At 44.1% G+C, this 13,430-nt stretch overlaps 1 protein-coding gene across 2 annotated transcripts in view; it reads left to right on the top strand.

The window, feature by feature from the left end:
• Positions 1 to 13,430, top strand: part of LOC137524144 (zinc finger protein 3-like) — a 30,296-nt gene that overhangs the window by 3,112 nt on the left and 13,754 nt on the right. For both annotated transcript variants that reach the window (XM_068243710.1, XM_068243708.1), the window contains exons 3-6: positions 454 to 618; positions 702 to 825; positions 5,910 to 6,007; positions 6,117 to 6,243. In XM_068243710.1, the coding sequence (XP_068099811.1) occupies positions 454 to 618; positions 702 to 825; positions 5,910 to 6,007; positions 6,117 to 6,243 (514 nt within the window). The remainder of the gene's footprint in view (positions 1 to 453; positions 619 to 701; positions 826 to 5,909; positions 6,008 to 6,116; positions 6,244 to 13,430) is intronic.

Raw genomic sequence — 13,430 nt, 5'->3', positions numbered from 1 at the left:
TCTGGGAAGGCTGATTGGAGAGGTGAGGAGGATTCTGGGAGGGCTGACTGGAGAGGTGAGGAGGATTCTGGGAAGGCTGACTGGAGTGGTCAGGAGCATTCTGGGAGGGATGACTGGAGAGGTGAGGAGGATTCTGGGAGAGCTGGCTGGAGAAGTGAGGAGGATTCTGGGAGGGACACATACAGTATACATATGTAAAGTATCACTCAGCATTACACATCACAGTTACACAGAACAACCTCTGACAGCTGCTCGCCCTGTACATCCAGCCTATACATACCTGTGTCCCTCACTGCCTTCCTATACCTCCATCACCACAACATGTCAGGCCTGTGCTAGGTGAGGAGGATCTGGCAATATACTATCATCACCACAACATATCAGGCCTGTGCTAGGTGAGGAGGAGTCTGGGAATGTACATGGTGATTGCTGTTACTGTGTGTTATTACACAGGAGTATGAAGTAGTGAAGAAGACATCTGGTGAGGCTCCTGGTAGCCGTCTTCATGGCCCATCCACCATCTCAGTGCCTCCACCGCACTCCCTGACACCTCAGAGAAACAATGTGAAGAAGATTCTAGAAGTCATAAACAAGATGATTGAGCTGCTGACGGGACAGGTGAGCAGTGCTGAGGATTATGGGACATTATGCAGCATCAGCAGGTGATGTATGTAGATAGTGACTATTGTTGTGTGTGCCAGGTCCCTATGAGGTGTCAGGATGGCACAGTCTGTTTCTCCATGGAGGAGTGGCAGTATTTAGAAGGACACAAGGACCTCTACAAGGACTTCATGATGGAGAATCAGCCGCCCCTCACATCACCAGGTAAGAGGAGTTCAGAGGATCATTTTAGTTTCCTTTATTATCTCATAAGCACATTAGCCTTGTGCTCCTGCTCTTAAGAAGCCGTTCAGTAACTGTTCATGAAAACAGTAAAGGTGGAAACCAGCAGAAATGGTCTTTCCTTTTCTTCACATCACATTTCTCCTAAATCTGACAGTGACCACTAAAAACTATGCTTAGTGTGGTTTGCCTTCTTTATCTTCTTGCCAACCGCTCCATACCAAGTGGCGTGAATGCGGCGGCAGCCCCAGGACCGCTCTACACCGATTGTCGTGTACAGCCTTCTATGGGGCTAGCAAGAGAACGCGCATGCTGGATTGCCGCTCGGAGAGTGTTAGCCGTCTAATTACCCCGTACAGCGCGGCAGCCGTGTGACATGGCTGTCCCCCTGGTAGGCTCGGGGGTGATCCGCTGTGGGGGGAAGGGAACAAGGAAAAATCTATATATATATAAAATCGTGTGTGTGTGTCTGTGTGTATGTGCAGCGATCACGCGAAAAACGCCTTGACCGATTTGAACGAAACTTGGTATACAGATCCCTTCCTACCTGGGATGATATGTTCTGGGGGTCTCGCGTCCCCCCTGCACACGTGGGCGGAGCTACAAACAGCCAATCAGATTTCACCCATTCAAGTCAATGGAAAAAATGTAAAAGGCTGCTATTCTCACAGTAATCAAGTCCCCACACTTGGCACAGTTGGTCACTTGGTGACCGAGGTTACAAATCCAGGAAAAGTGGGCGGAGCATAAAACAGCCAATCAAATTTCAGCCATTAATTTTAAATGGGAAAATGTAAACTGCAACCATTCTTAGACTGTTAAACGCAGGGTTCTCAAACTTGCCACAGTTGGTCACTGGGTGAATGCGATTAAGATTCAAGAAAGTGGGTGGAGCCTAAAACAGCCAATCAAAATTCATCTATTGATTTTCAAGGGGAATATTTAAACTGCTGCCATTCTTACACTGTTAATGGCAGAGGCTTCAAACTTGCTACAGTCGGTCATTGGGTGACTGGGGTACAAATTTACAAAAGGGGCGGGGCCACAAACAGCCAGTCAGATTTCCTTGGTGGATAAACCGCTTCCATTCACACATTTTTGATGCCAGGAACCTGAAAGCTCACAAACTTGGTCATTGAGTGACTGTGTGTCCAGGTTACAAAAAGTGGGCGGAGCCAAAAATAAATTTTACTAGGAAAATATAAACTGTAGCCATTCTTACACCGTTAATGGCAGTGTTCTCAAACTTTGCACAGGTGGTCACTGGGTAACTGAGATTAAGAATTTGGAAGGTAGGTGGAGCCCACAACAGCCAATAAAAATTCACCTTTCGATTTTCAAAGGGAATATTTAAGCTACTGCCATTCTTATAATGTTAATAGCAGATGCCTCAAACCTGGTACAGTTGGTCACTGGGTGATTAGGGTTCAAATTCAGAAAGGAGGCGGAGCCACAAACAGCCAATCAGATTTGTTTATTTCTCAATGGGAATATACAAAGTATTGATACCAAGGACCCCAAAGCTGATAAACTTGATAATTGAGTGACTGTATGTCAAGCCAGCGCTGCGTAATATGTTGGCGCTTTATAAATACAATAAATAAATAAAAAAATAAGGTTAGAAAAAGTGTGCGGCGCCAACAACTTAATTTTTTACATGGCAGGGTTCCCAAACTTGACACAATTGGCCACTGGGTGACTGGGATTAATATTCAGAAATGTGGGTGGAGCCTAAAAACAGCCAATCAAAATTCACCTATTGATTTTCAAGGGGGAACATTTACATTGCTACCATTCTTACACTGTTAATGGCAGAGGTCTCAAACCTGATACAGTCAGTTATTGGGTGACTGGGGTCCAAATTCACTAAAGTGGGTGGAGCCACAAACAGCCAATCACATTTTTTAGATTGATTTCAGCCATTCTGGGTGACTGGGACTAAATATTCAGGAAAGTGGGTGGAGCCTACAGCAGCCAATCAAAGTCCATCTATTAATTTTCAAGGGGAATATTTACATTGCTGCCATTTATACACTCTTAATGGCAGAGCCCTCAAATCTGGTACAGTCAGTCACTGGGAGACTGGGGTTTAAATTCTGAAAAGGGAGTGGGCCAAAACAGCCAATCAGATTAGTTTAATTTCAATGGTAAAATGCAATTTATTGATGCCAAAGACCCCACAGCTCATAAACTTGGTCATTGAGTGACTGTATGTCAAGGTTAGAAATAGTGGGCAGAGCCAAAAAACAACTAACTTTTTACATGGGAAAATATAAATTGCAGCTATTCTTACACTGTTAATGGCAGGGTTCTCAAATTTGACACAGTTGGTCACTGGGGGACTAGGATTAATATTCGGAAAAGTAGGTGGAGCCTACAAGAGCCAATTCAAATTCACCTATTGATTTTCAAGGGGAATATTGAAACTGCTGTCATTCTTACACTGTTAATGGCAGAGGCCTCAAACCTGCTACAGTCGGTCATCAAGTGACTGGGGTTCAAATTCACTAAAGGGGCGGAGCCACAAAAAGCCAATCAGATTTGCTTTTTTGGGATAAACTGCTTCTATTCACACAATTTTGATGCCATGAACCCAAAAGCTCACAAAATTGGTCATTGAGTAGTGACTGTGTGTCAAGGTTACAAAAAGTGGGTGGAGTCAAAAACAGATTTTTCTGGGAAATTGTAAAGTGCAGCCCTTCTTCACTGTTAATGGCAGGGTTCTCAAACTTTGCACAGCTGGTTACTGGGTGACTGGGAATAATATTCAGAAAAGTGGGTGGAGCCTAAAAAGCCAATCAAAATCACCTAATGATTTTCAAGGGGATTATTAAAGTTGCTACCATTCTTGCACTGTTAATGGCACAAGCCTCAAACCTGGTACAGTTAGTCATTGGGGTTCAAATTCAGAAAAGGGGACAGAGCCACAAACAGTTTCATTTCTTGGGAAAATACAAATGATTGATGCCAAGGACCCCAAAGCTCACAAACTTGGTCATTGAGTGACTGTATGTCCAGGTTACAAAAAGTAGGCGGAGCAAAAACCAAATTTCACTGGGAAAATGTAGACTGCGGGCCTTCTTACACTGTTAATGGCAGGGTTCCCAAACTTTGCCCAGATGGTCACTGGATGACTGAGATTAATATTCAGGGAAGTGGGTGGAGCCTATAATAGCCAATCAAAATTCACCTATTGATTTTCAAGGGGAATATTTAAATTGCTGCCATTTTTATACTGGTAATAGCAGATGCCTCAAACCTGCTACAGTTGGTCATTGGGTGACTGGGGTTCAAATGCTGGAGAGGGGCAGAGCCACAAACAGCCAATCTGATTTGTTTAATTTCTATGGGAATATACAAATTATTGATGCTAAAGACACCAAAGCTCACAAACTTGGTCGTTGAGTGTTTGTGCGTTAGGGTTACAAGAAGTGGGCGGAACCAACACAAGTCAAATACATACCCGGGTAACGCCGGGGCATCAGTGGGTGGAGACAAATACAAATTTCACTGGGAAAATGTAAACTGCAGCCATTCTTACACTGTTACTGGGAGGGCTCTTAAACTTTGCACAGTTGGTCACTCAGTGAATGGGATTAATATTCAGAAAAGTGGGTGGAGCCTACAAAAGTGTATAAAGCTTCACCTATTGCTTTTCAAGGGAATATTTAATTGCTACCATTCTTGCACTGTTAATGGCACAGGCCTCAAACCTGGTACAGTTGGTCATTGGGTGACTGGGGTCCAAATTCAGAAAAGGGGGGCGGAGCCACAAACAACCCATCAGATTTTTTCATTTCAATGCAAATTATTGATGCCAAAGACTACAAAGCTCACAAACTTGGTCATTGAGTAATTGTGTGTTAGGGTTAGAAAAAGTGGGTGGAGCCGACACCAGCCAAGCACATACCTGGGCAACGCCGGGCAATCAGGTAGTATATAAATAAATAAAAAAAATAGTTCATTTTATTTAAAAAATAAAGAAATAAACATTGATAAAAAAACAAACAAATATTTGGGGAGCGATCAGATCCCACCAATAGGGAGCTCTGTTGTTGAGGAGAAAAGGATGGGGGAATCAGTTGTGTGCTGAGTTGTGCGGCCCTGCAGCTAGGTCTTAAAAGCTGCAGTGGCCCAATTTATTAAAAATCGCCTGGTCTTTAGAGTGGTTTAACACCGCGGTCCTCAACTGGTTAAACAGAAGATATTTTCTATAATTGAGCTTTAAGTGTGTAACTGTGGTTACCCACAATGCACCACTACTGAATATGCAGATTATCTCTTTACGCCCCTGAAACTAGGCTTACATCCAGAACTGCTGGTGCATAGTGAGCCTGTAGCTTATACATATTACAGAGCCACACCAACCCCACATGCAGACAGCCTGTTTCAGAGATAATTTGCATATTCAGCAGTGGTGCATTGTGGGTAACCACAGTTAAACACTTAAAGCTGAATTATCGCAAATACCTTCTGTTTTAAGAAGGCAAAACACACTAAGCATTGCTTTTTTAAGATCCCCAAGTAGAGGGAATGATCTGGATAGTGCAGAGGCTTCCTAATTGCTCCACAAGCCCACCATTGCTGCGCAGGGTCCCTCTGAACATATTCCACAAGAGTTTGTCACATGTGTTCCTGTGGCTGCACTCCCCTCTGCGTACGAGCGTGTCTGTACTGCTCATGCACGAGTACAGCCACGCCTGCACGCTAGCTCAAAGCCTCTCGTGGACTGTGCAGGCGTGGCTGTACTCTCACACATGCAGCGTGGCCACGCTCGTACATGGAGGGCTGTGCAGCCACGCCCACATATCTGACAGGGGTGAGTAGGATGAATACCTCTCCCTGGATATGACTGTGACGTCCCTGCTATTCCCCATCTAATGAGCTTATTATAGAGCATGGGTTAGTTGTCTGTGAGCTGCAATACACTGCAGAGCTCCCCCAGCCACACACAAAGCTGCCTCTGTACAGCAGTCACTGGGACTACATGGCAGAGATCACTTTTATGCTGTAATAGAGGAATCCTATACTTCTGCCTTTTCCACCCCTGTGTGTGTTCCCTACAGGTGGATCCAGTAACAGAACCTCACCGGAGAGATATACAGGTCCTCTTTATTCCCAGGATTGTACACAGGAAGATCACACCATCCCCCACCCTCATCAGGTAGATGGAACTGAGGCTGTAAACACAACACTGACTCCATATGGATTGACCTCACTTCATCAGTGCTTGCATTGTAACAGTGTTATTTCCTGTTACTTTCTGTGTTTAGGGTGAAGAAGTGATGGTTGTGAAGCTGGAGGATGGAGATGATGAAGAGACACATGTGAAGGAGGAGAAGCAGTCTGCAGAGGAGAGTGACATGATGGGGACCAGTGACTCAGGGATGCCACTTCCAGGTGAACAATCAGCCTTGTCCATTGCCACATATAACAATGTGCTTACACCCAGGGCCATTTCCCACCTATTTGGTGCCCCAACAAGACAATGGCTTTAATTCATCAAGCATTACCGCATTCGGTAATGCTGAAAACAGCTGAGTTAACGGAGCACTTAAGAAAATGTTAATTCATCAAAGCTGTTACCGAATGAGAAGCTGACATGACAGAGCAATGAGATAAATTACCGACTTGTGCTCAACACATGTCAGCAAATGTCAGTAAATGTTAATTCATCAAGGTTACCACATTCGCTAGCACATTTGGTGTTTATCTCCAGCTCTCCCCTGTCGTTACAGGCTTCGAAAGCCTTCTGTGTGAATGTTTTCATGATTAACAGGAGCAGGCAGCCAATAGAAACAGCCCCTGTTCTCCTGCAAGTGCTGCTGATAGGTCACACAGGCTTCTCCACACAAGCTTCCAGACCTCCCAGGCAGTGAGCAGAGATAACGGGACAAAAGATATCCCCAGATGTCCTTCGGTGGTTTAACCCTTTGAGTCCCTGTTTGAATATACAAAGATGCATGTGGTGAAATCACCAAGCATGGCATTTGTAAAGTCTCCAGGAAGTTTATCTACGTTGTGGCAAAGAAGTAAAATGTTAAGAAACACTGATGGACAGATTCAGAGCAGCAGAGGCAGTATAAGTAACAGTAAATATAACACACGTTTACATGTAAAGGGATGTCTGGATGCCTTCTATTGTTATCAGCTTGTAACAACACAGAGACATTCCAAGCTGCTCTGCACCACTCTGCCGTTATCTAACAGCCTACTTCGGTAACTTAACGAACCTCTACCACACATGGGAAAATATTGATGAATTAGCACAGTGAAGTGTAAAATACCGAATGCGGTATTTTAAGGACTGGGATTTTGTTATCGAACACCCTTTGATGAATTGAAGCCAATGTGTATTCTGTGTATCGGTCTTTCTCTGTTCACGTCTAAAGGATTACAGGGGAAACCTCATACTTTCTGATGTCCCGCCCGGGAGTATATCGGTACCAATGGAGGGAGTAACAGGACAGGGTGGCTCCTCCTATTGGCTGGCTCCATTGCCTGTACATTTTACTGAATGGCAGTTTGTTAGTTACTGACAGCTCCAGGCTGCTCTTAAAATACTGAACATCTCACTTGTTGTTAACCAAATGCTCTAATCTCAGTGAAGTGACATTTATTGAAGTGTTTATTTAACAAGTCGGTAATTTACCTCTCTAGTCGGTCATTTTACTTTCCCATATGGCAACAGACTTAGTGAATTGACATTTGATTGAATGTTGGGTAAAATCAGCTGTTTTCTGCATTGCTGAATGGGGTAATGCTCGGTGAATTGCAGCCATTGTGGGATGGTTTGTGCTATTCAGCCTGGATTGGCCGCATTGAGTGGGCTGGTCACTGATGGTAGATTGCAATGTGGCCATACATGATGCTTCGAAAAAAAATCTGATCATTTCTGTAGAAAAATCAAATGTATGTTTTCCGATATGAAAAACAATCTAATCCCCTACATTTGTGTGGCCTTCTGATCTATCGGCCTTGGTGGCAAATTTTGATCAATTTTTAAAAAATAATCTCAATTGGTAACTGAACCAACTGGATTTGGTCATTTCAAATAGACCAGATAATGGCCCCAATTCACTAAGCTCATCTCCTGTCTTTAATAATGTTTCTGAGCTGTTTCTACTGTTATCACCATGGTGATAAGGCATGTAGTATTCACTAAACAATTTACCTCCGGCAAACCTAACGTTGCCTCTTCAGTCTTTAAGTTAAGGAGAGATCTCTAAAGTTAACATTTCAATCCTTAAAATAACTACATAATTCTAAAGTTAAAGACAGGCAGTTAATTCACAGAGAGGAATACAAGAGTTAAAAAGAAACCGTGACCAAGAATTGAACTTTATCCCAATCAGTAGCTGATAACCCCTTTTACATGAGAAATGTATTTCCGTTCACAAACGGATCATCAGGGGGCTCTGTATGGCTGAAATTGTGGTGAAACACCTCCCACAGGAAACTGTGAGGACTATGGTCCTGGCAGTTTCCTGTCTGTGAACCTCATTGCATTGTGGGAAATAGCTGTTTACAGCGGTTTCCAACTGCCAAAAAGCAAGCAGCTACTTCCAGTGACATCACCTGCCAGCAGTAAAAATGTCACCATGTGATCAATGTCAGAATGTAGATCAGGGAGCGGAAAGATTTTACAATGGGCAAACACTGACTAAATGAGTGGCTGGATGGTGTAATGGTTAAGGGCTCTGCCTCTGGCACAGGAGACCAGGGTTCGAATCTCGGCTCTGCCTGTTCAGTAAGCCAGCACCTATTCAGAAGGAGACCTTAGGCAAGTCTCCCTAACACTGCTACTGCCTATAGAGCACGTCCTAGTGGCTGCAGCTCTGGCGCTTTGGGTCCGCCAGGAGAAAAGCGCGATATAAATGTTATTTGTCTTGTCTTTTTTCTAAATCATTTATACATAATTATTGTAAAGATGAAGCACTTTTTTTTATTACATTAGTTTCACTGGAGTTCCTCTTTAAGTCTGTGAGAAGTTATCTCCTGGCCTGAGATGTCATTAAGTGGAGTGTTATTAAAGACTGCAATGTAAAGTGAAGCATTCTGAGCTGTCTGCTTTATTATTTCTTGGTGTATGCATGAATAGACTCTGTATAGAGAGAAATATACACAGCAGGCACACAGAGAGGGAGGGAGGGAGAGAGAGACAACACACAGGCACACACAGGCGCACACACACCCTCTCTCTCTCCTACCCTGGCTGTCTACACAGATTAGCTGTAATCATCCCGGCAGAGGAGGCAGCAGGAGGGGTGGAGCAACATTCTGCCTGCAACTGCTCCTCCCCTCCCTATTTACTACATATGAAAATAATTGCAGAGGTGATAACTTAAGGACAGAAGTGATAAGACAACACTCTCACTGTGAAAACTTATCTCCACACCTTAATAAGACAAGCTTCTTTATTGAATTAACACTGAAGATATTGATCAAAGTGTGGTGATAAGTTTTCTCTTGCCTTATTATCACCAGCATGATCTTAGTGAATTGAGGCCAATTTATTAAATGTGCAGGTTCAAAAACATTTCGGGAATAGTGATCACAACATCAGAATCATTTATTTCCGTAAATACAAGCCGTACATAGTTGAACCCGGAATCGGTTTTGGCTCATACAGGTTCTGGAAGGATGGGTGGGATAATGTCCAAAAACCAAGAGCCGAGGCTGCCATACTACGGTGCACTTGGCAATCATCTGTCATCTCTAAGGAGATTTGGGGGGAGGGGGACAGAGGGAGGTGAATAGTGATGACCCAGTTCTTTATGAAAGAAACCTGCGGTGATGGCTGATGCTGCTGAGGATCCTGATTGCTGACATCTGGCAGTGCTGGGCAGGGTGTTCCAGCTCAAAAAGTGCTGTAGTGTATATTTCTGTGGTTGGCCTACATGATAACTGTTGATCTGGGGATTGATAGGCCCCCGATTGATAGGCAGCAGAACAACTAAAACTATGAGTTTTAGAAAAGCAAAGTTCAATCTGCTCAGGCATGCTCCAAGTTCGGTGAACTGGGATAGTATACTACAAGGGAAGGACACTGAAGGGAAATGGCAAACTTTTAAAATTATTCTCAATCAATATTGTAGTAAATGTATCCCATATGGAAACAAAACTTCTAGGAATAAAAAAATCCTCTATGGATGAATAGAAAGGTTATAGAAGTGGAAAAAAAGTGCCTATACGTCCTTAAAATAGGAGGGGACCGAGGCTGCATTAAGCAATTACAGTATAAGGAGTGCAATAAAAGTTGTAAAACATAAATTAGGCTGGCAAAGATTGAAGCTAAAAATCAAATCGCTAGAGATATCAAATATAACCTAAAGAAGTTTTACAAGTATATCAACTCTAAAAAAATGTAAGGTGGACTGTATTGGACTCCTAAAGGATAAGGGAGGGAACTCAGTGGTAGATGACCAAGGTAGGGCGGAGCTGTTGAATGCTTGCTGTTGAAGCATCACTGTTGCAAATGACAGAAGGGTCCCAATCCTCCAATTTTAATATGAAATACTTAATGCAGGAAGGAATGAAGACAAGACTAAATAAAATACAAATAGATAACGCATCTGGCCCAAATGGCATACATCCTCAGGGGCTAAGGGAATTAAGTTCCAATATCGATGAGCCCCTTTTTCTTAGCATCAGCATGGGTTTACTGAGGACAGGTCCTGTTTAACTAACATGCTCGGCTTTTATGAGGTGGTGAATGCTAGTGTGGATATTGGGAATGTTGTAGATGTGATATACTTGGACTTTGCATAGGCCTTTGATACTGTTCCCCACAACTGTCTGGTGCAAAAGTTGAGATTGCAAGGACTGGGGAAGAGTCTATGTGCATAGATAGGGAACTGGATAATGGACAGAAAGCAAAGAGTTGTGGTCAATATATCATATTCAAAATGGGTGACTGTTAGCAGTGGGGTCCCACAGGGGTCAGTAATGGGTCCAGTGCTCTTTAATTTAGTAAGTAAGAAATAATGTTGCTATTTTTGCAGATGACACAAAATTGTGCAGAATATATTCAAAATGGGCGACTGTTAGCAGTGGGGTCCCACAGGGGTCAGTAATGGGTCCAGTACTAATCAATTTAGTAAGTAAGAAATAATGTTGCTATTTTTGCAGACGATGCAAAATTGTGCAGAATTATTAAGTCTCAGGAAGATGGTGACATATTGCAGAAGTATCTGGATAGGATGGCTATATGGGCACATAAATGGCAGATAAAATTCAATGTTAAAAAAAAAAATAAAGTCATGCATTTTGGTCGTATCAATGGTCTAGCATCATACAAAATAAACGGGATACAGATGGGGACATCAAACTTGGAGAAGGACTTAGGAGTACTCATCGACAACAAGTTAAATAATCGTATCCAATGCCAAGCAGCTGCAGCTAAAGAAAATTAAATTGAAGAATGCATTTGTAACGATCGGTGTAACACAGAGAGGATCTGATTACCGGTGATCTGCATTATCACTGGGAATACCAGATTATTGATGATCTGCAGTATCACCGATAATCAGATATATAAGCTAACCTCTGGACACCTGAGTAGAGTAAGAGTGTTTGGTGCAACAGTAATACTTAGAGGACTAAGCCTCAGAGCAGTAAGGAGTACTGCACAAATTCCTTCCGAAGACCTGGACTCTCCCGAGGGGAGGAGTCAGGCTGAGAGCAGGAAGGACAAAACGAGAGTGACACTCAGGAGGGAGTGTCACTATCAGGACTGGGAACCGCCTCTGACAGTAAGGTCGGTTCTCGAGGTCGGACAAGCCAGGTCGTTACCACACAGACAGATACAGTACAGATTCAGAAGGCAGATGCGGAGTTTAATAAACAAGCAGGGTTCGGCAACAGGGTATCAGAAATATCGAGGTACAGAATCAGGAGGCAGATGCAGAGTCTAAGGGCAAGCCAGGGTTCGGCAACAGAGTATCAGAGAAGCAAGGTACAGGATCAGAGTTCAGAAGAGTAGTCAGGCAAGCAAAAGGTCATAACAGATAATCACAATCAAACTAGTACTTTTATTTATACTATCAACAGAATCTAGCTAAGTGTAGGATTACAGCTCCAGCTGGTCCCGGCACACTTTAGGATCTGACTCTGGTCTGAGTGCTACCACGTAGTGATCGCAACGCCAGACAACCAGCAACTGAACAGCCAGCAGTATATATACCAAAACACTTTCCAGCCCCTCCCTAAGTGTTGGACCAATGAGAAGGAACAGAGTTGTCAGCTGACCAGCTTGGTCAGCTAACCCTTTTCTGGCTGCCATATAAGTTCTGCCTCTCTGCGCGCACGCGCGTCATTCTGAACCTTGGAGGACTATCAGTCCCAGCCACACCAGTGTTGTATTGTGATGTGCTTGCTGACCTGAGCGCGGGGTTGGTCGCACCGCCATCAGCACCGGCGGCAGCCTCCCCGCGCTGGGTCAGCCTGTTCAGAACAGGCCCATGCGCTCTAACCGCCGCGTCAGACGCGGCGGTTTTTCCGCGTTCCACCATGCCATGCGCGGAAAGAGCCGCCTCATGCTGATCCAGCGCGGCGGCTCTTCCGCGTTTCTTCACAGTACCCCACCCCCTGAGGCGTGGACTCCGGACAGCTCCTACCAGGTTTATCAGGATGCAATGTGTGGAACTCCCTTTTTAATTTGTCTGCATGCATGCGGCCCTCAGGTACCCATGATCTCTCCTCAATGCCATACCCCTTCCAATGTACCAAATATTGCACTGAGTTTTGTACTATGCGTGAGTCTAGAACCTTCTCGACTTCATACTTAGGTCGATCATCTATCATTACAGGAGGAGGAGGAGTGGGACCCACATGATTTGCAGGTGTAAGCAGGGACACATGGAAGGACCTTACACCACGCGTGCTGGATGGCATAAGTGACATTGTTGATCTTTCTCGCTACCCGGAATGGACCCACAAACCTGGGCCCCAACTTGGCTGAAGGCTGTCTCAAGGTCAAGTGGCGAGTGGACACCCAGACTAAGTCTCCCGGTTGAAATCTCCACTCTAAAGAACGTCTCTTGTCAGCTTGACCTTTCTGACTCTGAAACGCCTTCACCAAATTATTCTTTATGGTCCACCACATGTCCTTGAATGACCTTTGCCAGGCCTCCAGAGCTGGAAACGGAGTGGAGGCGACTGGCAATGGGGAGAATTTAGGTAGTTTCCCGGTTACTATCTGAAACGGACAGAATCCTGAGGAGGAACTCTTTAAATTATTGTGCGCAAATTCTGAGTAAGGCAAAAACTTAACCCAATCATTCTGCGCTTCTGCAACGTAACATCTTAAAAACTGTTCCAAAGATTGGTTGACCCTCTCAGTCTGACCATTGGTCTGTGGTTGGTAGCCCGACGAAAATGACAGTTTCATGCCCATTTGGTGACAGAATGCCCTCCAAAATCTTGAAACAAATTGGACTCCCCAATCGGACACTATGTCTTCCGGAATGCCATGCAGTTGGAAAACATGGATGATGAATAAATCGGCAAGTTCCTGGGCCAAGGGGAGTCCTTTCAATGGCACGAAATGGGCCATTTTACTGAAGCGGTCGACTACCACCCAAATG

The sequence above is a fragment of the Hyperolius riggenbachi genome, chromosome 7 (genome assembly GCF_040937935.1).
Source record: "Hyperolius riggenbachi isolate aHypRig1 chromosome 7, aHypRig1.pri, whole genome shotgun sequence".
Taxonomy (NCBI): domain Eukaryota; kingdom Metazoa; phylum Chordata; class Amphibia; order Anura; family Hyperoliidae; genus Hyperolius; species Hyperolius riggenbachi.
This window is presented reverse-complemented; position numbering and strand designations above follow the sequence as displayed.